This window comes from Capricornis sumatraensis, chromosome X, assembly GCF_032405125.1.
Source record: "Capricornis sumatraensis isolate serow.1 chromosome X, serow.2, whole genome shotgun sequence".
Lineage (NCBI taxonomy): Eukaryota > Metazoa > Chordata > Mammalia > Artiodactyla > Bovidae > Capricornis > Capricornis sumatraensis.
This window is the reverse complement of record NC_091092.1, coordinates 121,261,161-121,288,802: the sequence shown is the minus strand read 5'-3', so window position 1 is coordinate 121,288,802 and position 27,642 is coordinate 121,261,161. Positions and strand designations below refer to the sequence as shown.

The window sequence follows — 27,642 nt, the reverse complement described above, 5'->3', positions numbered from 1 at the left end:
CTTTATACTTATTTCTTAAATTATTTTAAAAGAGACTAGTAAAATAGACTAGATTTGCCCAAATGTACTGCTTTAATGACAAAATTTTTCCATTTGATTTAAAATATTAATATAAATTATAAGCTAATTGTTTGAATATGAAGCTAAAATAAATAAAATATTTTGAGCTCTTAAATTGTATACTTGTTTTACATATTGTTAATATCTCAATAAACTGTTTTGATTTTGTTTCTGGAAATTTGTATAAGTGATTTAATTATTTTCACATTGCTAATTTTTATTCAAGTCTGTCATATTAATTTTGTTTTTGTTTTTTAAACTTTAGTAAGTTTGCTAATAAAATGATTCATTTTCCCCCTTTCCAATTAATGGATTTTTAAAAATATACATAGGACATCTTCCAGTTTTCTATGAATTATAGTATTATACTCTTTGTTTTTATTTATTTCATGAAGTTTTTAGCTTGGGAATAATCTTCAAATGGGTATCCTTTTGACCTCAAATTACTTAGAAAATTCTAGTCTCATTAATACCATGGCTTCCTGGCTACCAAAACCTATTATAAAAACTTGGTCTTTTCTTTGTGTTTCCTTGGCCTTGAGGTTTTAATTTAGTGTATTTGTTCTTCAGAGAAAGAACGTAAGCTAGTTTTGAACTTGGAATGACTTTCTGTATTTTTTAAATACATGAAACCTTTGCAAAGTATGAGATCTTATTTTACCCAAAAAAATACATGCATGCTTTTTTAAAAAGAACTAATTTACATTAACAAGTATAGTGACCTTGAAAAAATATATTTTAATGGCAATAAATGGTAATAAAATTTAATATCAAGCTAAATCTTTTTCAGCTCTGATAGAATCCACTTTTTTAGCTGTTGAGTCACTGGGGTTCTTAATAAGAAGGAAAATGAATTTTCAGTAAATTACTTTTTTAAGGCAAAAAACAAACTGTAGACACAGAGGGAAAGGAGAACCTTTTATATGCCTTGTGGAAGAAAATACTTGAACTGTTAGATGAAATATTTAGCAAGTTATTTTACTGTTATAGCTCACCATTTCTGAGAGATCGATGGTACCTTGTTAGTAAGAAACTGTATTAACTTTGACTTCTAATGTAAAAATCTGCACTGAATTCATTTTCCCTAATTCACTTTATTCCTGTCTCCTGGTGTTCCATGACCTTTCAGAAATGTGTAGTTCATATTTTGTGCTCTACAAAAGCTGCCCCTTAGGTTGTATTGAATAACACAGAGTTGAATTATAGACATAATGGCAGTTCTCTGTGGCATTTCCAGTTTAAGCTTACTTAGAGTCTGTTAAATTCATAAGTGAAGTGTTTTTTAATGTTGTCCATGTTAGGGAAAAGGTTAAATAATGCTCGGTTTCTCTTCAGGAGCAAATGGGGAGAGTCATTTTTGTTGTTCAGCGGAAGACTGTGTTCTCATATTTTCATTCCTCAGTCAGCATAGATGATGCTCCTGGTTGTTTTGAAGCTTTCAGACAGGGGTTACATATTTCTATTATATTTCATAAACTGCTCATTGTACAATGGAACTGAAAATCATCTGGGGATAAACAATTTAAGACGTGGCATTACTTCACACAGTTGTATACTTTGAGAAACCTTTAAAGGAGGTGAGAGTCAACAGTGACTTGGAATTCTCTGAAAACTGATTTATCTTTCATCAACCAAGAAACCTTACCTTTTGGTTATCTATTTGGATTTAATTAGTGTAATCATGGCTGAGTTATCTGTTATCAAAGAGACATAGAGAAGATGCACTGTTTTCCACTTCCCAAATAAAATGGCTCCTTCTTGAATAATCCATCATAGGGCAATGACTTCTCAGCATTCTGATGAAATATTTTACATATGCCTTGAAGAATAAAAGCTTACAGTACTGTGCTGTGTATTGTCAGGAAAGAACTGAATGCATGTACATGGGAATTGCACTTGTTCACAGGTCCACAGTTTTCAGGCAGTTTTAAGACATTGGTCCCACATGATGCTTACAAAGTCATCCCCAAGGAAGAGGCAGGGCAGATGTTACTTTCTGTATCTAAGCAAGCCAGAGCACACCCAACGGCTCCCCAGGTGAAAGGGGCCTGTAGTGAGGTAAGGGGAGAGTTTTGAGTTGGCTTCTGCTGTTTTGCCACAGAACCTCCTGCAAAGGAATGGCTTGTGGATTCTCACCAGCTGTCTAGCCTGAGGGAAGCTAGAGTGTTCAGCTATCCAAATTGATATCATATAGTTTAATTGCATTGGTTTAAAATTGAAAGAACATTTCTTCAGCTCCTGCAGCATGTGACATGTTACTTCAGGCCACAGGGATTCAGAGCTGAATGATAAGATTCCAGCCCTTGGGGCCTGAGGGACTTGTCTGCCCTTCTATATCTTTTTCTTCTTCCTCTTCCCTTCTTTCCTCCATCCTCAAAATAGCCTCAATTTTTTATGTTCGTACATTTGGGCCTCCAGTGCTGTTAGAGCCATGATCACTCTCTTGCACTCCAGGTCTCCCAGATGAAAATATCCATTTCCCCAGAAATACAATTGAAATATTTTACATACAGGTCCAGCATGTGGTTTGTCCTTAATAAGTGTTTGTTTTCATTATTTGATATTAAATTTAATTCATACAAATGTGTGAAAAGTTCAACTCTCTTGAGGCAGGGGTGGTGTTTTCTCTTTAAAAGTTCACTTCAAATACTATTTGGTCATGATATTTCTGGTGTAGGCAGCCAGGATGGAAGCTGGGCTGGATAAAGGCCAAATCCTTTCTGCTTAGGGAATCAGTTTGCCAGACACGTGAATAGCTGTATCCCAGCTCCAGGTACCTGTACCCACATCCTTCTGTGATCTTTGATTCTCCTGTGATGCAGTAAATGTAGCAGTGGAGTGGAGAGTCTTCCTCCTTTCAAATTGGCATGGAAAATAGCTCAGGTATTTGACTACTATGACACTGGAGGCTTTAGCGTGTTTGGTAACTGTGTGCCAGGTTTGTGTCCAGTTAGTGAAGTATCTCAGGCCTTCTGTCCTCCACAAAATTTTTTAAAACCCAATCTGTTGCAAAAGGCTTTCCTTAATGACTCTTCGGGGTCCCACATGTGGAAATGTCAGTCTCTCTGCTGGCTTCTAATATACAGGGCCTTCTGAGCGTGTTCCCAGGGAAGGAGAGTTGATTGGGTAGAGACCTCTCTGGATTTAGTTAATTAATGGCCTACTCCAGCCCCATTTCCTGCTTTCCTGGAGAAACACTCGGTGATGTACTTACACAGCAAAGTCAGATTTGTTAGTCTTTTATGTGAAACATCAGATGAATAGCTTGAAGGAATCTTTTCCCAACAGCATCTCCTAAACTCCAGAATGGAATCAGAAGTAGGGCAGTGGACTAGTGCATGGACAGGCCTGCCTATCTGTGATCATCTCAGCATCTTGTGGGAGACACGTCAGGCTTGCTGCAGATGGGTGAGACATCAGGATAGATTCAGGGCTAGTTAGAAGATTTAGCACGCACAGTCAGGAGAGCTAGGGAGCTGAATCTAAAGAAGATTGCTTTGAACCTGTTTGCATTAACACATGAAAACATCTGCTAAGGTGGACAATATTTTCTTCAGAAATTCTGTCCTTGTGCTTTTTGCAACAAGCCCAGGGAATATATATATTCAAATCCTTAGTAATCTAAATATTCAGAAGTGCATAGAGTATTTTGTGTTTTGAGAGGGGTAGCATAATGGGCAAATGTCAGGATTAACAGCTGATTTTTTATATATATAAAATCATATATATAATACAATGTATATGTATAGAATATAATATATATTATACATGTATAATATAGAATACATGTTTATCTTATATGTATATATAATATATACATGTATTTTATACATATATAATACATATAAATACTATATATATATATATATCCATATCCCTTTCTTTCATCATGCTAGCATTCTGCCTCAGCCTGGCTTCTATGTTTTACAAGCTGATAGAATATGCTATTTACCCTCCTGATTTACTAAACCTTATTTGTATAAATATACACCCACTTATCATAGCCACACCACTGAGGACTTACTAAAACACAGATTGTTAGGTTCCACCCCTATAATGTCTGATTCTAGGTCTAGGATGGGGCCTGAAAATTTGCTTTTCTAGCCTGTTCCCAAGTGATGCTGATGTTGCTGGTCTAAGCACTGCTTTGAGAACCACTGATCTAGATATTCATTGAGTTTTAGTATTCAGCCAAGAGCAGTTGTATGCAAACAATAACAATGTGAAATCATAACTTAATAGTGGTAGAATGATGAGATTTAGTTAAGACGAAATACTTTCTGTGACAGAAATATGTGTGTATTTTCCTGACCTCAGTTGTGGATATGTCATGAAGACTTCTGGGGAACCTCATGTTTGTTTTTTAAAATTAACAAACGGCATTAGAGGAGTCTTTTGCTAGAACAGACCTTAAAACCATCCAGCCTAATACATTATCCTTCTTTATGAAAGAAGAGACTGAGACCCCCAAAGATGAGATCTCTCTAAGTTCACTTTTTTTTTTTCTTTAGAGGCAGAGACAGGACAAGTGATTGGTTAAGTAAAGACTGTGTTAGGGAGGAGAGCTTTTAAGAGGACTAATTCCCCAAATATAAAGGAACCATTTTAGTATTTTGTCAACATTTAAAATGTTTAAATTAAGTTCACCCCAAGTGTTGATTTTAGGCCTTCTGAGCCAGAGGTCTATAGTGATTTTAATACAGTTTTTTCCAGTAGCAGAGATCCTTTGATGGCTTAGTTTTGGGGTCTACTGCGTAGGTTCTTGGGAAATCTGATACTAGAGGCAGCCCAATGAAAATGTTGACAAATACCAAGTTTTCAAAGTATTAACTATTGTAATTAGACAAGGAAATTAAACAGTATATAAGAATTAGAAAAGGAAGAGGTAGGTTATCATTGTCTACAGATCCATGCAAACACTGAAAACCTAATGAAATCAATGAAAAAAGTAATATAGCTTAAAAGAATTTAGGGAATTCAGCTGTGTGGCATGGCCAAAAAAATTTAATAAAGTCACTAGTTACAAAATTAATATTAAAAATCAGTAGTTTCGATCTAAACCAACAATACTCAGAAAATATGATGGCAGGACTAAATACCATTTCTAGTAATCACTAAGATTAAATACCTAGAAATAAACTTAACAAGAAATGTGCTGGAGATATATATATGAAGTAAACTCTAAAATACTACTGAAGCTTGTAAATGGAAAAGTATATCCTATTCTTGACTAGAACTCTTCAGCAGTTTAGGATCATTCTCTCTTAAGTTTATCCATAAATTTAAAGCATCCTCTATTTTAAAAAGAAATCAAAAGTTCCCACAAAGAAGATGACCTGCCAGTTATTAAAAATTTGAGGAGTTTAGGGGTAATTAAGATCTTTTGGTACTCTCCTGATTTTGATGGAGCCAATATAGAAAGTCCAGAAATCTAAAATTGCATTTACAATTACATAAAGAGATGGTTCATATCAGTAAGAGATAGTCATCTGGGGAAAAAAATACAGTTGTATTTCTCCTTTGCTCCCTATACTAAAATTCCAGATGGGTCAAAAACTTAAACCTAAAAAAGTAAACTATAAAAGTAATAGATATTTAAAAAATAATCTTGGAGTGGGAAGAGCTTTTGAAACAGCACAAAAATCAGATTCTGAAAAGAAAAATATCGATAAATTTGACTACAAATTAAAAAATAAGAATTTCTGCAAGGCAAAAGTTACACATACAAACATACCCCATAAAGTTAAAAGAGAAATGATGAAGAAGGAAAAATATTTGCTGGCCATGTAGCAAACAAAAGGCAAATTTCCTTCACATATAAAACACCTGGCAAATCAAAGAGAACAGGACCAGCAACCTAGTAGAAAAATGAATTGGTAAGGGACATGAACAAGCAACTCAGAGGAAGAAATACAAGTGGTTTATAAACACAGGTAGAGATATTCAAGCTCACTCTTAAGTTCAGACATTAAAAGGAATACCATTTTCCACCTATCAGAATGACAGGGATCCAAAAATTAAAATAAATAGATAGCATAGGCAAGGCGGGGGGAGGAATATTCACATATATTGTTGGTCAGAGTATAAGCTGGTACACCCTGTTTGGACCACAGTTAGATGACATCTTGTCAAAATTTTAAATGAATATACCTTTTGACTCAACAATTCCAGTTTGGGTATCTCTCTACAGAGGTACAGGACTTGTGGATATTGTTAAAGGTACTGTACAAAGATATTTCTTGCCACATTATTGGTAATAGTAAGAAGCTGAAAACAGCCTAATTGTTGGTCAAATGAGGATTGACTGAATTATTACAATCATACAAGAGAATTCTGTGCCACCATTGAAAAGAACATTGATGTTTATAGGATTGAATTTCCTCTTAAGTGGAAACAAGCAAGATTTAGAACAGTGTATATGATACTTTCTTTGTATTTTTTAAAGCAAAGGGAGAGATAGTTGTGGTATACATTTTACTTAACCCATTGTATTTGACTTATTTCAATTTGTAATGAATATTTAAAATACCAGTTGGATACTTTATATTTTTTTGGACTGTCTTTGAAATTTACTGTATATTTTATGCTTGGAGCACAGTTCAGTTTAGCCACATTTCAAGTGCTCAGGAACCATATAGGACTCCTGGCTCATGTACTAGGGAGAGTAGGTACAGAGAGCCAAGAGCTAGGGCTAGAGGTTCAGAAACCCGGGTGGCCCTGCAGCTTATTGCTCTGACAGTGTGCAAGGAGTTTACTTTTGCTTGGGCCTCATTTTCTTTTAGATAGAATGTGAAGGATTAGACTAGAGTTTTTTAGAACTTTAGTTCCTTCCAACTTTAAAATTTAAGGTTCAAATATAGCATTTCATATTACTTGCCAACATCAAAAATGGAATTGCACTTGGTTTCAGATACATGATTTTCACCAGCACTCCTAAAATTGTGTATTCCTAAGTGAATCATAGTTCATATTGTAGGAATTATATTGTTAGTGCTTAGAGTAAGGTTCTTTGTTTATTGGTTTACGGGAAGAATTTACTAAAGCTACATACATGTTGTAAATCAAGTAGGAATTGGTCAGTTCTTTAGGCTTTGTTAATATTTCTAATGGCACATGGAGAACCAGGAAAGAGTAAAAGAGAGAATCACATCAGTAGTATTTAAAGAAGGACTAACTGTTGAAGGAGAAAGAGTTGAGAGGGAGGGGTTTTTAGTACCCCTGTTTATAAAGTTTATTCTTCAGAAGATAATGATGAGCAGTTCGCTTTGTACAAGAGAGAATGAGAATCACTCAGACAGTGGATCTCAATTGTAGCCACACGTTGGAATCCTGATGCCCATTCTGTACCACTCGTGGTTCTTGCAGTGTGGTCCTGAGACCAGCAGCAGCCATAGTATCTCCTGCGAACCTGTTAGAGATGCACATTCTCAGGCCCCACCCCAAGACCTACTGAGTCAGAAACTCTGGGGTGGCGCCCAGCAATCTGTGTTGTAACATTCCCCTGGTGAGTCCATTGTGCAGTCAGAGTTTAGAAGGAGCAAGAAGGATTCAGGGTGGGGAGAACAGCTGGGTTTCATTTTGAGTGCTAGTTTTCATCCTGTACCTGAAAAATCCCATGGACAGAGGAGCCTAGTAGGCTACAGTCCATGGGGTCACAAAGAGTCGGACACGACTGAGCGACTTCACTTTCACTTTCTTTCATTTTTCATCCTGTATCAGCCATGGGGATAGAGTTGTAGATGGAATGCAGTCCACTGGCTTGGTGTTTGTCATTCCTGATTTGGGGGTTTGGGTAATTTATTGGGAGCATAGACAGTTAGATGTTGCATTTCACAAATGGAAATCAAGAGCATCCAATCCAGTTGAGGGGAAAAAACATGGGAACCACAAAAGCCACAGAAACGACAAAAGGTTAGGACAGAAGGGAACAAGTATGTTAATTAAAATGTAAATGAAGAAATCCCAGGTAGATTATAAATTATTTCATTTATGTATGTTTCTTAAAAAAGGTTCAAGTGCCATGATGATTTTAGGCCCCCTTTATCATCTGTTGTCAAGTCTGTTTGATCAAAAAGCATTGAAGGCTTGTTGAACCCTTTATCATCTGGCATTAAAGGTTCCATTTCCTCTTTAACATTTGAGCTTTAGGTAGGAATGCACTTAATATAGGTATGGTAAATTCAGAATGAACTAAGCCAGAAATAAAATATATTTTCCAAGTATAAAGAGGTTGTCACTGACTGAGAAGGAGTTAACATGTCACATTCTTTTGATTTCTACTTCTCGGGAGAAATCACAGTATCTGTAATTTTGGAGGCATATTCTGAAGAACGTTATATTGTGATCTCTCTAAGCTGAATCTTAGAAATCTGTCTGGGAGTTTTCAGCCCTGACAGAATGGACCCATTTTAGTATCAGGTTGGTTTGATTTTTTAAAAGTTAAGAGGATTGTATATGCAGATCATTAGAGGGACTGTTTTTCCTCTGCCTTGTTATCAGCAGATGGAAGAAAGCAGGCTGGGCTGTGTTGAGAGTACATCTGGTGCTTCTTATCTTTCGTGATCTTGGCTGTATAACTTCTGTAAACCCTTTTTATGTATTTTTCTTTTCTCATCCCCAGACATTACATTTTATGTGGGAAAGTCAATTTTGATAATTTTCCAAAAGCTAGGTGTTACAGCAGAATTTGTGCCTCTTAGAAAAAACTACTCCTTACTATAAAGTAAAACCTGCCTTTCATACCTGAGTAAAACAATTCTGATATAACTTTCCTAATCCTCACATTTATTACAGAAAAGATGACAATGCTGTTTTCTAGACCATGTTAATGAAAAATATGATATTCATTTTTGTATTAATTTCCCAGTAGTGAGTTTATTTTTAGATTGTTTTGTGAATTGGGCTCTCTGAGTTTAAAGTGGTTTTCAACACATGGATGTTATTGTCAAACATCTTCCCCAAATACCAAACACATGCATTTCAACAGCTTTTTTGGACAGAAGCACAGTTAATAATTCTTTTATAGAAAAAATATATGGTTTTTAAAAAATTATTATTTTCTCAAATTACATTCTGGTATTTAAATTCTGAAACTTCATTTCACCGTGTAGACTTACCTTGTATTGCCAAGAGGAAAGAAGTAGCTTTTCTGCAAAGCTAAATAGTTTTTACTTTATTGTCTGCTATGAAACAGCTGCTGATACCAGAAAAATGCCGTCTCATCATTGGGCCTGGGGTGTCCAAAAGAGGCAGGAAAAAACTGACTGTAGTTCCCTGTCTGCCCTGGCACTCTGTCCTCGTTTCTCTCCGTTTTCATTGCCATGAAGAGCAGGAGAACAATATTCTGCAATTAAGGATTCCATTAAGTTGAAGAAAAGAGCAAATGGGGGATGTTTGTTCTCCAAGCTGAAAAAATTTGTCTGGGTTGGGGGGGATACTGGTAGTGGTATAGAGAGAGGTGGGTGGAGAGACGAAGTCAGGGCTGTTTGTTGAATATACTGTTAAGGACTGTTACCATCCTAATTAATCAAGTTAGAAATTACAGCTGTAGTCGGTTTCCCCCCAATTCTTGTTATCAATTTTCTTCTCTTTTGAGACAAAGCAAATATAAATTTTGTGTTCATTTGTCATTCGTTCTTTGACTTCAGCATCTCTGAAAATAACAATGTAGCACAAAAGCCCAGTATTTACCTAGTTGTAATGTGGGTTGCCATGGTGTTTTGCAAATTATTGCAATTATGTTCACCATGCGAGTCGCCCTTGGTAACTGGCGAAAAAACTGATAATCCTGTTTTGAACAAAAGGTCAAATTGCTGAATAGAAAGTCTTGATTAACTAAAAGATGTACAAAGTGGAATTATTTCCTACCATTCAGAAATAGTTCTTGATCGGGTTTGGGGGAGGGGGTGAGTAAGTACATCTGATTACTGAAGTACAAAGCATTGAAAGGATGTTGTCTTGAGCCTTTCATGTAGTCTTAATGGTGGCTTTTTTGTCAAATTTACCCATTTGCGGCATTGAAAGAGGCAGCTGCATTTAAGCTGGAGAGACGGTGCTTTTTCAAGAGTTCAGTGCATGGAAAGTTCTCAGCAGTATCTGCAGTTTACTAGTAGCCCCTGGTCTATTAAAACTGATGTGCCGCATTTGAGCCCATTGCTCTCAGTACTTGTGAACCCCTCTGGCTGATGATCTAATAAAGTGCTCTTACTGGACAATCTCTGATCAGCTACTTTAAAAGGAGCTTGGGGGAGGGGGAGGCAGAGAGAAGCCTCACAGGCAGTGAGACCTAGTGTATAGGCCAGAAGAGAGCCTCCAGGGACTAAACCGAGAGGTCTGTCACGATGGTAATCTGTGCTTAGGTATTTGCCATGGTGTTGTGGGTTTTATGCCCTGAATCCCTCTATGCTGTGATCACAATTTTTTTTCCTCTCAAAAGAAATCTTCATTTTATTACAAGATGAATAAGAAAAGAGACATGTCAGTTTGAAATTTGGAAATCCACTTTTGTGGATTTGCTTCTTCAGTGATGGGCAGTAATAAAATACATGATCCTACGTTTATGTAAAAGCAAAAGTTTCCCAGGTTACAGCCAAAGGTCAGATGGATTTCATCTCTTCTGAATCCGGCAGAGCATCTGGGGGAGAATTTGGAGGAGGGGGGGTTTAATGGCCACCTGAAAAATCAATTCTTAAAACTTTTGAGAGTGTGTGAAAGTGGCATGAAAGCAAAGCAAACCTTAACAAGTTTGTGGGTTTACATTCTACATCACCTAGCAACCCCCTGGCGCAGCCAGATCTCTTGTCTACCCTTAGTTCTGTTTACAGACTATTCAAACGGTCCTTCGAAACCATGAAAGATATTCAGTTTCATTAGTACCATTCTCAAGGAGAAAATAATTAAAGTTAAATGAACAAATATTGCCGGGTGATGATTTGAAGTCCACTCTGATTTTAAGGTGCCCTTTGAGACAATTGCATATAGTTCAGTTTTAACATGTTTTTCAGTACCCAGGAATACCACATTAACTCATACCAGTAAATACTAGCTTGCAAACAAACAAACAATAAAATTTACTTTTAGCTAGACTTGAGCAAAGAAAAGAAACTCTCCTAGTAATAAATTTCTAGGCATGCTTTCCTGATTGAATTTTTTAATCAGTTCCTACCCTGGACATCTGAGCTGATCCATGTGTACACTGAATAAAGACAGGGGAGGGGGTCTGGGGAACAAAGCACCTTTCTTTAAAACTGATTTATTACCTACCTTTGAAGATGCAGCGTCATAAAGGAAAGTATTAAAATCATATTCTGTGGAAGGCTGTGTGCATTATAGTGAATAGTGAATAGCCTAATTTCATATATGTGTCTAATACTAATAATACATGCCCTGCCATTCTGCTTGGAAGCTGCTTATGTGTTTAAATTAACCTATTGTTGAAATATCTGATAGAGTGAACAGAAATTTTTTTCAAATGCCTTTTTATCCCATAAGCCCATTCTTTGAAAATTTGAGAACAACCAAATGCTTATTATGGCTCAAAATATTTTTCAGATGTGTTAGTGGTTCAGTTATACAGAATACTCTTGGTAAAACTGTCTGTTCCCTCATTAATAATAGTTTTCTGATTATAAAAACAATATGTACTTGTAGACAATTTACAAAATATAGAAACAGAAAAAGCTACCTAACGATAATCATGGATAGCTTTTTAGAGTATTTCCTTCCAGTCTTTTTTTCTGTGTACATATTGATGAAACTAAGCCTTGAGTTAGTTAACTTTTGAAGCTTGTTAGTATGTGCACATACCTAAGGTGATGTTTTTTCAAGAGCGAGGACTTGAAGGTTAAGAGCCATGTTGGAAGTAATGAACAATTTTTCTCAGTGGCCTCATCACTGAAACATTAATGAGCATCAGAGTAGCCATTTTTCCATCTCATTCCATTTGATTCTTTCTTTTTTCCTTGTTGAAATAACTATATGCCTTAACTGACACATCCATTTATAACCATTCATGTTGGAAAGTTGGACATTCATCATGGTTGGAATATTACATCCCCAAGTCACTTGTGGCTTCACATAGGGAAAAAAGAGTGTTTTATGAAAAAAATTTGTAATACAATAGAGATTAATGGAATGTGGAGAGGAAAATGCTTTCAATTTCTCTTGTAAAGTGAAAGCAGCGCAGCGCGGAAATCTTGTGTTCTTACTATTTGTATTTTGTTAGATCTCTAACATCCACAGTACATGGCTGGGTTGCATGAGCTCTTTGTGCTTTGTTGACAGTCGACAGACAAAGCAAAATTATTCCTGAAGCAAGGTACTGTGTACTTAGTTGTGACCTATTATAGCCTAAGAATGTAGCTTGCTTTTGAGTTGGATAAATAGAGAGCATTTTATAGAATAGACTTGAATATACTAAGAGAGATTTTAGCTGCCCATACAGAAAGATACATGTCCTCCATTGAACTTTTTTCCCCCAAAATGTAATTTTCCACATAAAGTCATTTTAAGTATATTTTCCCTGGTTGCTTGCACGGAGACAATTTTAACTGTTCTAGTATTGTCCTACAGTGGTAAAATAAAATTGCTGGTAATTGTTGGCTTTCTCTGCTCACAGCATAGCAGAAGAAGATGGCTTCCATGGGGCTCTCTAATGTGCCTCAGGTACATCTTCTGATGCTCATCCTCTGATTGCAAATTAAAATAACAAGACTATGGTATTGGATTTGATGTAAGGCAAAGCAGAACAACTTGCTAATTTATCATGTAATATACAATTGCTGAGGTTGGAATTTGTCCACTTGTAGTGCTATTCTATGTGTCTAAATGAGGCCCACTGTTTGCATCTAACCTATCATAACAGTTTGGGAGTGCTCCATTATCCTTTGAGCAAACTGATGGCAGAGTATGGTCCTTGCACAAATGATAAGATCAATAAGTTTCAAATAACTTGGATGAAATGACATGTGACTGTTCACTTAAAGAGATGTCTTACTTTAAAAATCAATTTTAATAATATTTAAAATTCTTACATTGACCGATGAGGCATTTTCTACTTCTCTTTTGTTTGGTAATTTTGTTTAAAAATATTTTTGTATTAACTTTGGTGAATAGTTAGTGTATGTGTATATTTTTCCTGATTTGCTCTTTCATCTCCTACTCTGGCACCTCTCTGAGACTTAATAATCACTCTGATGTGCCAGGATGTTGCAGTGTAGAAGATTTAACTTTAAAAGTAAAATTATATTCATGTTAAAACTTCCCCTAGAGATCTTAGGAAAATTTTCTTCCAGTTTTGGGTGCAAATGTGGGTCAGAAAGCAATTTGTTTTTTGATATTTCTGGAAATCCCAAATCATAACATGTCATTCTTCAAAAGCAGCTGTGGGCCCATACTGTGCACTGTCTATAAGAAGGCCCATCTTACACTGGGAATAATTCTGTGACAGAAAAATGTTACTGTAAGGGAACTCCAGAACATTTATAAATGGTTTTGGGTGAAAAGAGTGTCTGGTATTCTCAAAGTGCATATAGTTTGGGGAGAGGAGCAGTTAACAGCCATTATAGAAGAATAGTAATGATATGATGAACTCTGTAAGAGCATGTATGCTGGCAGACCTCGCCCTGTGACCCTGTCACTGCACTCCTGGAGAGCCATTACAGTTTTAAATAAATCATACGTCACTGCAGTAGTGTTCTGTTGTCTCTTGAATCTATGTGAATCCCTAAATAAAGCACTTTCCTTACTGTCTCTTCTGCCATCTATAACTTCAAATCCAGTATAGTTTTATTAGGAAAAACAGAAATTTTACTTGTGTTGATGGCATAGTTGTACTATTTTGCAATCAAGTTGAGAAGCAGTTCTGCCTAATCTTACCAGTTAGCCCTCTTTGTAGTTCTCCATTTGGGGATAACATCAGGTGGAAATTGACCAGGTTCTTTCCTAGTTAGAATAGTGAGTTGTCAGCTATAAGTACAGCACTGATGTCCCCCAGTACTGGAGAATAACAATAGCTGACACTTACTGAACGTTTGTGTGGGCTTTCTTATTTGGTCCTCTGAGCAAGTCTAATAGGGTAAACATTATTACATCCGGTATCATAGATGAGGAAACTGAGGCTTAGAGAGCAGTTTAACCCCTTCATACAAAATCACCTATTAATAAGTGGGAGGGGAGAGAGCACGCTTGAGTGCACTTTTTCATACCTGTTCAGTTTTCTTCATTGAGTGTAAACATTTTATGCTAGAGACTGGGTAAGACACTACCATATCCAAAACGAGTCATTCCCCAAGGGCCTGACCATCCAGTTAGGAAGGTATGATAAGATGGTTCCAGGACAGTGGACAGCAGGGTCTGTTCAGTGGCTACTGGACTAGAAGAAGAAGTCCCTGAGGGTTGGGGAAATTTTACAGGCGAGGAATGTAAATGATGCTCAGTGAATGGGCATTTTAGGCAGAGGTTCTGTGGCATGAGCAGGAACGCAACAGGCAAAAAGTGATGATGACAGAAAGCCAGCACTATGGGACAAATAGTGAGAAAGGAGGAATGGGACCAAAGCGTGGTATAGGAAGGTATACAATTGGAGGATGGGAGCAGAGAGGTCTTGGAAAGCTACACTTGGAAAGGCTGTGCATTGGCTATGGGAGAGTATGGAGTCAGGGAAACGTGGCACAGGCTACCACAGTAGATCATCACTGAGGTCTGGGTTCGAGTGCGGTTGGTGATAATGGAACTATAAGGCCAATGGACAGATTTGGTGACTGACTGGAAATTGGTGAGGGACCCCATATATTTGATTAAAGAGTATGAAAACTACTGTAAATTTTTTTTCTACTGTGACTTTTAAACCCCTATTATTTTCCATAAACCTGATCCTGTGCATTTTTTATTTTATTGCTTCTATTCATTTATTTTCTTCAAAAGATAGTTTGAATGCCTTTTATGCACCACATTTCCGTGTGTGGGTGATTTCTGTGTGTACATCCTTCTAAAAATAGAGATGTACACGAATTAATAGCAATTTGTGTTTAAGGTGCAACTGTTAGGAATGCCTCAGCTACAAGTGGAAATCGATCTCTTTTTAGCATGTGAAGACAGAAACCATTTTTGTTGAGGCCTCAGAAATATAATTTAGCAATCAGAACCAATCAGCATTTAACACAATTTCATACACAATGATTTCAGGGTATTAGTGATGCTGAGACTAAAGCAACAGGTGATAAGAGTTTTGCATGTTTTGATAAAGGTTTGTTTTGCGCTTGGACAGGCTGGCTTCACCTCGTTTGAACCGTCTACTTATAAACATGGTTAAAGTAGCAATCTGAAAACTTAATGACCCTATTCTTCTTGGTTATGACAATTTGGGATTTACACATGGTATTGCATAATAAGATGACATATTTGGATGGCAGACATCCTCAGAGTGGTTCTGGGTTTTTTTTAAAGCCAAACCTTTTTATAGGTTGGAGTTTTCAAAAAGCTACACATTATTAAATTTTCTTTTTCCTTCACTGACTTGGCAATGTACCTTTGGGCTGCATGTTATTTCCCAACATGGGAAATGAAAATAAGTTGATTTTTGCCCTTGTGTTACTTCAAAGAGATTTTATACAACATTGGTATTTTCTTTTGCTTTTATCACCTATGGGAGGCAAAATGCACTGTGAGATATTGTAAGATTTGCTTCATCATGGAATATTTTTTAAAATCTGACATATTTATTTTTAACAGCTCAAATGTTCCTTGAAGGGTGTATTTAGCACAGTCAGTCAATATTTGCTGGGGAAACAAAGGGTTAACGAAATGTACTTGACAAAACTGAATGGAAGCAAAACATATATTAAATATAATTGGGGCCTCTTTCCCCCATTAAAGAGTTTTATTTAAAATGCACCATGACCAAAAGCTTAATTATTAAAATAAAACAATAGGCATAAAGAATTACAGGCTTCTAATATTTTTTTTCAGCCCCAGTTCCCTTCACACAGTTATCAGCATGTTTAATTTCCATGCATAATAGCACTAGTTATTGTTGTCATTTGTAAAGGGAGATTAACAGATAGTAAGTACAAACAAACCCAAATAAGTACTGAATAGAGAGGTGACAAAGAAGAAAAGACCTCTTTAATGTTAATTATAACTGGTAGGAAGTCTAGACAAATTATATTATCTGTTTTCTATATGATTTGAAAGGACATTTAGTTAGTAACTCTGTCAGAGATAGAGTTGGGTGTTTGCTTTAGAAACAGGTGAGGTGACAATTTAGCATCTCCCTGGATGGCAGCTCACCTGGTGAGTCATGAAGTTGTGGTAAATTAATAAAATCAAGTTTCAAAAACACCTGAAAAGAACTGTAGCTTTTTGAACATTGTATTTAAAAAATTAAAAAATAATTTTAACCCTGGGTTGTATTCTGGTACTCAATACTTTATTGTCTCAAAACATGATAATTGACTTACCTGCTTGCTTTTTAAAAAATTTTGTTAAGAATTGAATGAATTACAAATGTGGTTGTGACTATTAACTGATAAGTGTTCCCAAGTGTGTAAAGTCTCAGGTAGCAAATGTAGTGTCAGAAATCCAAATAAATGAATGGGTGGTTCATTCTTGTATTTTTCATACATCATTTCCCTTGAATGCTACTGTTTCCTTTATTAATATGCATTTAAGCCCAAGCCCATGTAGGGAACTTCCAGAAACAACTAGTCTCACCTTTTGTTTTATAAGCTACACTTAAAATGTACTACCAGCTGTTGCTGTCAATCCCATTATCCCTCTGTCTCCCCCATGCCTGGAACATGCTAAACCAAAGTATATTTTTTCTTTAATTCTTGAGGACCATCAATTTTGAGCTGCACTCTTAATGGCTTTTTTGGAGGGAACAAATACATGTTATTTGTAAAGGCATCTGAATTTCAGAACTCTTAAAATGTATCCTCAGATCAAGAAAATTGGTAATAGGCCCTAGGAATTGAAAGAGTTGCCTATGACTAAGAACCACTGATTCTCTTTTCTAGTTCAGGGTCTTTTGCTATGGTAGTAGCTGTATGTCTCAGATCAGTAGAATCCACACGAGTCAATCTCTTCTCTGTTATTTTAGTTGGTACTGTGCAAGGTGGTTCTTAAAACCATACCATAGCGAATTGCTGTTTTGTTTTTGTGTATGTGGATCTTGCTTTCCTATTTAGATGATAAAACTTCCTGAGACTGTATACCTGGGGACTCTTTGCCTATTCCCCACAGTATTTAATACAATTCTGGGCATATATTAAAGGTTTCATAAGGACTCCTTGAGACTCTACCTGAAAAGTTGATGTTCCTACTGAAGGTGGGAGTGAAGTATATTCTGAATGTATTGTCTAGATGAATTTTATATTCTTTAAAGGCAGCATCTTTTATTTGAGTCAGAAAGTTCTACAGTGTACTTTCTCTGGTGTGAAAGCCATAACGAGCTGGAAGAACTGATTCTGGGCACTTTTGCTTGAGTTTGGTTGTAGCTACTTCCAAGAAGAAGATTGAGGTCACTCAACAGAACACTGAGCAGGGACATCCTGCAGCTTTGGATTAATGCCACGTGACAACTTTAATAAGTGACAGATGAAAGTCCCTAAAGTAATTCAGCAATATTTGTCTATATACTGCTCTTATCTGGAGAGAAAAGGTGTTGGCCTTTTCTGAAACTGAGGTTGCTCAGTTTCGAAACAGGGAGTATGGTTAAACATGTCATTGAGCCTTTGCTTCATCGTATCACAATCATATCACACATCATTCTCTCTTCACTCTTGTGCACATTTTCTCTCTGCCTAAGTTGTCTTCCCTGCCTCCTCCACCTACTAAACCTCTACTTACTCCTGAAGACCAGTTCAGAAGTTCCACTTCAAATACTCCCAACACCCAAATTCAGCTGGGTCCCTACTCACGGCTCCCCAGGTAGGGACCACATGCGACAAGGGAACATACCTTGTTCACCTTTATCCCCTAGTGTTTCACCCTCATTTGCCTTAGGGCTCTCATGCCTAATACATGTAGCACTAAAGCCCACAGGCCCTGGTGCCTTCATAAGAACACCAGAGCTTTGCTCAACCCCACATGTGAAGTCTTGAAGAATTCTGTGTTTAACAGTTAAGTTTTATAGCAAACAGAGCTCATTTAAGTTAACAGATACGTTGTTACCACATCTATATGAGAAAATTTAAACAAGGACTGTGAGAGAAAGTACCTGAAGAAAGAAAGCGAGAGAAGAGGAGGGTTTTAAAGGCCAGGGAAGTGGGCAAAGGCTATTTGAAACTACTGGAAAAGAGTGGTTGGTTGAAGCTGTCCTTGAAAACATTGCAGCCAATTTTATGCCTCCAGGGAGCATGGATAAAAGAATCTGTTTTCATTAAAAAGGAGATAATTGCTTACATTTTTAAGTGTTTTTTTTTTTATGTCAAAGATAGTTGTAGGCACTTTAAATGTATCCCATCATTATAACAAACCTATAAAGAAAGTGTTATTGTGCCCATTCTATGGAGAAGGAAACTGATCGGAGCAATTAAGTAGTCAGCTGTTGGGAAAGTCATTCATTTCTACTCAGTATATTCTTTACTTTAGTAATGGCCTTTCACTTCAGTTCAGTGGCTCAGTCGTGTCCGACTCTTCGCAACCCCATGAATCGCAGCACGCCAGGCCTCCCTGTCCATCACCAACTCCCAGAGTTTACCCAAACTCATGTCCATCGAGTTGGTGATGCCATCCAGCCATCTCATCCTCTGTCGTCCCCTTCTCCTCCTGCCCCCAATCCCTCCCAGCATCAGGGTCTTTTCCAGTGAGTCAACTCTTCGCATGAGGTGGCCAAAGTATTGGAGTTTCAGCTTCAGCATCAGTCCTTCCAAAGAAATCCCATGGCTGATCCTCAGAATGGACTGGTTGGATCTCCTTGCAGTCCAGGGGACTCTCAAGAGTCTTCTCCAACACCACAGGTCAAAAGCATCAATTCTTCGGCACTCAGCTTTCTTCACAGTCCAACTCTCACATCCATACATGACCACTGGAAAAAACATAGCATTGACTAGACGGACCTTTGTTGGCAAAGTAATGTCTCTGCTTTATAATATGCTATCTAGGTTGGTCATAACTTTCCTTCCAAGGAGTAAGCATCTTTTAATTTGATGGCTGCAGTCACCATCTGTGGTGATTTTGGAGCCCCCCAAAATAAAGTCTGACACTGTTTCCACTGTTTCCCCATCTATTTCCCATGAAGTGATGGAACCAGATGCCATGATCTTCGTTTTCTGAATGTTGAGCTTTAAGCCAACTTTTTCACTCTCCTCTTTCACTTTCATCAAGAGGCTTTTTAGTTCCTCTTCACTTTCTGCCATAAGGGTGGTGTCATCTGTATATCTAAGGTTATTGATATTTCTCCCAGCAATCTTGATTCCAGCTTGTGCTTCCTCCAGCCCAGCGTTTCTCATGATGTACTCTGCATATAAGTTAAATAAGCAGGCTGCTGCTGCTACTGCTGCTAAGTTGCTTCAGTCGTGTCCGACTCTGTGCGACCCCAGAGACGGCAGCCCACCAGGCTCCCCCATCCCTGGGATTCTCCAGGCAAGAACACTGGAGTGGGTTGCCATTTCCTTCTCCAATGCATTAAAGTGAAAAGTGAAAGTAAAGTGGCTCAGTCGTGCCCAACTCTTAGCGACCCCATGGACTGCAGCCTACCAGGCTCCTCCGTCCATGGGATTTTCCAGGCAAGAGTACTGGAGTGGGTTGCCATTGCCTTCTCCAATAAGCAGGCTACTGAACTAAAACCCATCAGTTTACATTCTGCATGTAATCATGAGTTTTTATTGGGAGGTTTTGATATATTAGGTGGCAGGAGTATTTCTTTTAAGAAACTAATGTCTCATGTGACCTCTCTTTTTTTTTTTTTCCAAACTTTATGAGTTTCCTAATTTTTACGTTTGGCACATAGATCAAATTAACATGACAGGAAAGAAGGGTAGGGAGCTATTTCAGATTCTATTGGATGACATGAATCTACGTTGATCACGATAAGTCTTATCTTGATCACGAAAGGGTTTTTGTTTGTATTGGTTGATACAGTACAAATGGTGGTGATAGGACTGAAGCATTCTCTTTGTCTCTCCAGGGCTGGTTGATTTGTGAAGAGCCCACATGTCGAAATCGAACTCGGCACCTTCCCCTTCAGTTCTCCCGAAATGGACCCCTTTGCCAAGTCTGCATGAAAGCTACACTTCGACTAGAGGTAATGGTCGCCTCGTGCTCAAGAACTGTACGTGGCAGGGCATGGGGATGTTAGCTTGTAACTTCTGGGAAGTGGATATTTGGTATATGCCCTGTGGTGATACGCTACTACCACACACATGTATTTAACAAAATATCCAGACTTCAAAAAGATACATGCTTTAATTTTCACATTATGAACAGTATATATTTATAACTAAAAGAGAAACTGATTAGTTCTCTTATGGGTTACTCAGATGTCTTTGGTTACCACTTTTTAATTACAGAGAAGAGATAACTTTTGTAGAAGCTACTGTTATCTTCAGAGTAGATCAGAACCCCTTTTGCAAAGGCCAAAAAACCTCCCAAACCTGTACCATAAAGGGCTGATTTGATTTTTGTGGAATTCATTGTTTCTGAGTAGCAGCACAGAGGGGTAGTTCTCAAACCTTTTCTCACCTCAGTACATAGACTCTCAGTGACTCCCATCTGGTGAGCACGCAGTCTGGAAGCACTTTCCTGGTAATTAAGATGCCGTCCCTCTGTCACCCACTGTGAACATCATAGACCCAAGCAACATTTGCTACCGTGTGGGGAGAGGAGTATTTGAAGGTCTTCCAGGCAAAGCGGATTTTGTGATCAAGTAATTCAAGCCAACTCTGAGTTCAGTTCAGTTCAGTTGCTCAGTCGTGTCCGACTCTTTGAGACCCCATGAATTGCAGCACACCAGGCCTCCCTGTCCATCACCAACTCCCGTAGTTCACTCAAACTCATGTCAGATAGTCAAGGTTAAACAGGACTTACTGTAGACTGTCACAGAACCTGTAAAATGATAAGGTGCAGTCTACTTCACTGATATAGGACTGTTATGTGCCTCACTTTCCAAATTTTTCTGGTCCAAGGATTTATAATGATCTGGGTGAGAAGAGTGAGAATAGGAAGCTTGTTACTTATTTACTTATTTTTTAACTCATAGACCAGTTTTAACAAAATTTTGACTTCAGATCTTTTCACTGAAAAGAGTTGATACACAGGCTAGTTTTAGGAAAATATTTTAACATAATATAACACTTAACAGAATTTAACAAGAATTACAAGTGGCTGCCACCATTGTATATTCCCTTGTTCTTGTGCATATCCATATGTATTTTTACGTGGTTTCAGTCATAGTGAAGATATGCTTTTATATCATGTTTATCTTTTGTTGAGCATCTGTCTCTGTTGCTATTTAATTTTCAGTACTAAACTTGTAAACACAATTTTAACCATTCCTTTCATTGGACAATTTAGGCTACTTTTACTACCCCTTTACTAGAAAATTGTGATGAATGATTTCCTGCTTAAATTACTTATTATTTGAAATATTTATCAACAGTACACATCCAAGTGCGTAAATTTAATGTAGACATGATTCATGTTGCCATACTGCTTTCTAAATGGATTACCCCAACTTAAGTGCCAGTTTTACCTCTACCTTTGCAGCATTTGTGCATTATCATTCATTTATTTTTAACTAATTTGATAGGTATAAAATGTTCCTTGACTTATTTTTAGTATGTCTTTGTTAATTAGATGGTAGATTTTTTAAAAAATACGTCGCACATAAGTGAGAATTAGTTGTTGTAGCGAATTCTTTTTACGTCAGTCTCGTCTTATGACTTGCATCAGCAGGTGCAGAAAGAGAACAAAAGTATATATATTTAGTGTGAGTCATCAATCCAGTTGTAGACTCCAGGGGAATCACCTTGCTTCATGAACCGATGCTGCCTTTGAGATTTTTTAAACATCTAGCTCATCAAATCATGTTCAATGAAAACTGAATTAGTTCTTAGAAAGTCAGCCAATCTTAGGATTCCATTCTTGGTGACAGAAAGTACAAGGAAAATGTACAGCTAGTAGATCAGTAACTTTCCAGTAAGTGCTGATGATGTTATTGGTAGTGGTTTAATACATCAGGTTATGTTTTATCATCTATGAACCTTTTTTAAATGAGTGAACCAACACACACATTTTGAAGTATTTTTTCCCTTCATTTTCTTGTCCTCAAAATGGGAGCATGTTAGGTAGGCATTTACCAACTACTCAGGGGCATTTAGCTCCTCAGGCCATGTTGCTGCTCAGAACATGACCCCCTGGAATAATTGGAGGTTCAGAGCATCCTGGTTGGTGATCTTGCTCTTCGCCATTCCTTGCAGGGGCCTTAACAGTGGGACTGAGCCTACTCCTCTTCAGTTCATTTTCAGTTACTAGTGATGAGTAGGAAATCTCTTAATTCTGTTTATGATGTTCCTGGGCTTTCCTAATAGGAAGAAAAAGCTATATCTTTTTAGAGATCATTCTAAAGTGGCTCCAGAATCAGTGATGCCATGGGCAAGATCATTGTAATTAGGGTTTTCCAGAGGATCTATTTTGCAGGATTATGCTTATCTGGTTCTTAAGTTCTGGGTGATTGTGTGTCAGTCATACATTACCTTCATTTAATCATAATTTATTGAACACCTATTATATCCTAGGCACTTTGCTAGGGACTAGGGACATAGCAACGAACAGGACATTTCCTTATTTATAAAACTAGTTTAGGATTGCATTACATGTATTATATAAAATCGATATCTGTGGGCAGAATTAGGCATTTGTAAATATCTGTATGGGGATAAACATTAGAGTTTCCTAATGCTTAACTAGTGAGGACTTTAAATACATTGTCAAGTTTGATGGTATAATACTTACCTCTTACTGTGCCAATCTGATCTTCACATAATAAATCTACTCTCATTTAGTCCTGTGTTGTAGTTGGCTTGAGTACTTCCCAGAATTGACTTGGGATTTGAGAGCTGGCTCTTCTTCTGGCTTCTCTTGCCAGAGTTATGAGAAAGAAAGCTGGGACAGTTTTGTTCCCAGGGTTTTAGACGTGTCTCTCTTAGATAGCTTAAAAAAAAAAACCAGAAATAAAGAAATCAGTTAAGAGTTTTCAGGTCAATGGCAATTTAACAGTATACAAATTTCTGATTATGAGAAATACACTCTCTGGGCATTCTCTGCACATAGAAAGTGCAAATAAATACAGGAATGAAAACTCCACTGTATGTGTAAGTTCCCAGGTGAATAGAACCTTTTTTCACACTGATGATAGAGATAAGACTTATCCAAGTTAGTGAATAATTATTTTAATATATATTTATTTTAAGGATGTGGGTTTTTGACTTATTAAGGTGGTCAAGTCTGTATCGCTGTGATCCGAACACACAGGGGATCTTATATTACGTAATTAACCAAAAATAAAGCATTAGTTTGGTTTTGTTTTCTAATTAGAACTGAGATTGAAACCAAGTTAAACTTTTTCTCATTAACATTGCCGTTCTTGATGTGGAGATGAGAAAATATCTGCATGTGACCCACTTGCTACTCCTGGCTGGAATGGGGGGAGGTAGGAGCACTGTGGCAGAGTTTGGTTTATTCAACTAAATTTCTTAAAGGCCTCTTATGAGGAAAGCACTAAAATGACTTCCGGTCCTACTGTGGGACACCCCTAGTGTTTCTCACATTACCCTTAATTGTAGAATTGTTAAAATCTTTTGTAACAGAACGTTTGTACCATGTAGGACTCTGGCCTTCATGGGAGAGGGGAAATACTGAACTCGTGATCATTGTATGTTGCAATTTCATTATGGCTGTGGCTGATGGATTATTGATTTAAAAAGTAACTTAGAGACAGTGTGAATGTTGCCAGGCTATGTGGGACAATGTCTTGTTTCTGTGTAAGATGAAAACAGTTGTGGTCTCTTAAGGAAGTAATCATAAGCTGTATAGGAAGAGAAACTTGGGACTATGATGGAAAGTCTCAAACAGCTGTACTGAGTCATTGGTTACCCTCCAGTAGACAATGGGCTTTTATCATGAAGGACCCTTTGGAATTCTCTGCTCTGATTTTCCTGTGCTTGTGTTTTGATGCAGAGTTTTGGGCTTCTCTGGTGGCTCAGATGGTAAAGAATCTGCCTGCAGTGCAGGAGATCTGGGTTCGATCCCTTGGTTGGGAAGATCTCGTAGAGAAGAGAATGTTTACCCACTCCAGTATTCTTGCCTGGAAAATTCCATGAATTGAGGAGCCTGGTGGGCTACCATCCATGGGGTTGCAAAAGTTGGACATGACTGATCGACTAACACTTTTTGCTAAATTCTACATACAGATTTGCCTACCATGAAGCAGATACTAGCCTTCCTTTCAGTATAGTATTTTTCTATTTTTAAAAAAATTATTGAGATGAAATTCACATGACAGAATTAACCATCTTAAAGTGAATAATATAGTGGCATTTAGTGCATCCACAGTGTTAAGTGATCACCACCTCTGTCTAGTTCCAAAACATTTTCATCACCCACCCCCCGCCCAAAAAAAACCCTTTGTTTGTTAGGCAGTCACTCCCTATTCCTTCCCATTTTTTGGGCTACTGGAAACAACTAATCTGCTTTCTGTCTCTATGGATTTACCTAGGTTGGATATTTCATATAAATGAAACCATACAGTATGTGACATTCTGTAACTGGCTTTTTTCACTTAGCATAATGTTTGTGAGTTTAATCCAAGTTGTAACCTGTGTCAGTACTTCATTACTTTTTATGGCCAAATAATAGTTCATTGAGTAGATATATCACAATGTATTTATCCATTTATCTGTTCATGAACATTTGAGTTGCTTCTTTCAATATGCTTTTGAAGTTTATTTTGTTTTCATTACTTAGAGAGATCTTGTGTTTGGTCTCAATTTGTCATATGCCTCCATTGTTGGTCCTAGTTTAGCTAAATGGTGCTATACAAGGCTAGACTGATCCTTCCTTTTTCCTGCTTTCAGTAAGCACCTACTCTTTGCCTGTTTTCTGAGAACCTTTTAGATACTTGAAGGTAGCTATCTTCTAAGCTTTTCCCTGCTAGGCCAAGTATCTTTAGATCTTCAACCATTTCTCTAGTGCTTTGCTTTCAGAATAATGATCCTAGTCCAGGGTTTATGTCCTGATAAAATGATTAGCCCCAAATTGCACACAGCTGTTGGATAGCTCTCATTACCACTAGTGTAGAGCAAAATGAACCTGCCACTACCAGCTTTTTCTAGGTAATAAATTTCTGTGAAGTCTTTTTAGGGTTGCATTAACTTTCTTGACATCCATATTCACAGCATTGATTCATTTTGCATGTTCTGTGTACTCAAACACATAATTTCTTGGCACATAAAATTGCTAAGCCATGCCTTATCAGGTTTTCTGAGATGCAGGTGGTTTATTTTTACCTAATGTAAGACTCCATTAGTACTGTATTAGTTTCCTAGGGATGCTATAATGAAGTACCTCAAACTGTGAGTGTCTAAAAACAACAGAAATTTCCTATTTCACAGTTCTGGAGGCTAGCTAGAAGTCTGCTATCCAGGCATCATAGGGGACTCTTTCCCTCTCTGAAACCTGTAGAGGAGGATCATTCCTTGCCTCTTCTAGCTTCTGGTAATCCCTGGCATTCTTTTGCCTGCAAATGCATCACCACAGTCTCTGCTATCACAGTTGTGTCTCTTTTCTTCTTCTTATAAGGATATAGTCATGCTGGATTAGGGCCCACTGTATGACCTCACCTTAACTTGATTTTATCTGCCAAGATCTTATTTCCAAATAAGGCCACGTGCACAGGTACTCTTAGTCAGTTCAGTTAGTTTAGTCACTCAGTCATGTCCGACTCTTTGCGACCCCATGAATCGCAGCACGCCAGGCTTCCCTGTCCATCGTCAACTACAGAATAGACATTTAATTTGACAGTGTCATCAACAGTGACCCTCAAGGTCACATTGTGGTCCAAGGTGACCGCACAAGCTCCTTTAAGGCATCACAGACTACAGGACACAGAAAAGGCTGAAGAGTCCAAAGGTTGCGCTTCCTAGCCAAGTCAGTTCTTTGAGCAGTCTTCTCAGAACTCCCACCCAATACTCCTTACGTTTCATGAGCCAGAAATTAGTCACATGGATATAATAGCTTATTTTGTTACTAAAAAGAGAAAAAGAGTAGACTGGGTATTGGGAGCCAACCAGCACTCTCTGTGGCAGAGACCTTCCAGTGAACCCTGTCAAATCTCCCTTTGCTGTGCTCAGCCCATCACTGGCCTATTGTGGATAACTTGGATCCTGGTTCTGCCGTGCGCCCAGTCTTTTGGCTTCTACATATCTGATGCTGTGATTAGCCTTCCCTTTTTAATCTTCTCCAAAATATCGATTAAAATGAAGTACATTTCTGCCCATTCCAGTGGCTCAATGCCTCCTTCCAAGTGGACGCTGCTCCATTCTAATCAGCACCCTTTGTGGAGGATTGTTCTACCAGTTGCTAATTATCTTTGCTTCTAGCTTATCGTTCCCTGCAACGGGTTTCTCCCAAGGGGAAAACCACAGTGTTACTGAACCAGATGCTGATGGTCGCGTGGTTTCGTAACTATCTTGGCCCCTGAAATGAGAAATCATACAGTCCATCCCTTCAATATTCTGGCATTTTAAGCAGCATATTTATAAGAATGTGCTTGCAATGTACTCATTCTGTACCCCTAGAAGCCAATTGCTTAAGGAGAGGGTATTTCAGATATTTCTTTTAAAATATGATTTCAGTAATTGGCTGGGAGAGAGTAAGACCCCATGTGATGATCCTGGCCAAAGACACCTAACTGAGGGAGTGATGAGACAGGACCATCTTGATAAATCATGGAATGTGATATGATTTGCTGATACATATTAACTAATTATAACTGCAGAAATAATTGTTAAAACATAGACTTAAAAGAAACAAGAGGTAACCTAATATTAAAAATTACTTACAAAGTTTCTGATCACCCCTAGTGGAAAAATCACAGACCGAAAGATATAGACCCTGCCTTTCATAGCCTTCTCTTCTCATGGAGAAAGTAAGGAAGTACAGACTCACAATGCTCTGATGAACAGATGAGAAAGATGAGACTGAGGCTTTGTGATTGGCCCTCCCTCCTCAGTTGAGGTAGGAAAAAGGGGAGATGAGGAGTCATCATCAGACTAGAGCAGTGCTTCTCAGCTGGGGCAGTTTTGCCCCCCAGGGGACATTTTGGTTGTCACAACTTGTGGGGGGTTGGGCAGTGGTTTGTGCTACAGGTATCTAGTGAGTACAGGCCAGAGATGCTGCTATCCCCCTAGAGTGCACAGGACAGCCTCCCAAAAGAGAATGATTCAGCCCCAAATGTTCATAGTGCTGAGGCTGAGAACCTCTGGACCCAGAGCAGATGTGGTTCTAGCCTGAATGTTCTGGGATTGGAATTTGAAGGCCGATGAGAAAGGATACATTTTAGAGAAGAGGAGTGGCCTTTTGCGG

General features: G+C 37.8%; 1 protein-coding gene across 3 annotated transcripts in view; it reads left to right on the top strand.

Moving 5' to 3' along the window:
* Window positions 1–27,642, top strand: part of POLA1 (DNA polymerase alpha 1, catalytic subunit) — a 290,997-nt gene that overhangs the window by 165,307 nt on the left and 98,048 nt on the right. For all 3 annotated transcript variants that reach the window (XM_068962031.1, XM_068962032.1, XM_068962030.1), the window contains one exon: window positions 20,189–20,305. In XM_068962031.1, the coding sequence (XP_068818132.1) occupies window positions 20,189–20,305 (117 nt within the window). The remainder of the gene's footprint in view (window positions 1–20,188; window positions 20,306–27,642) is intronic.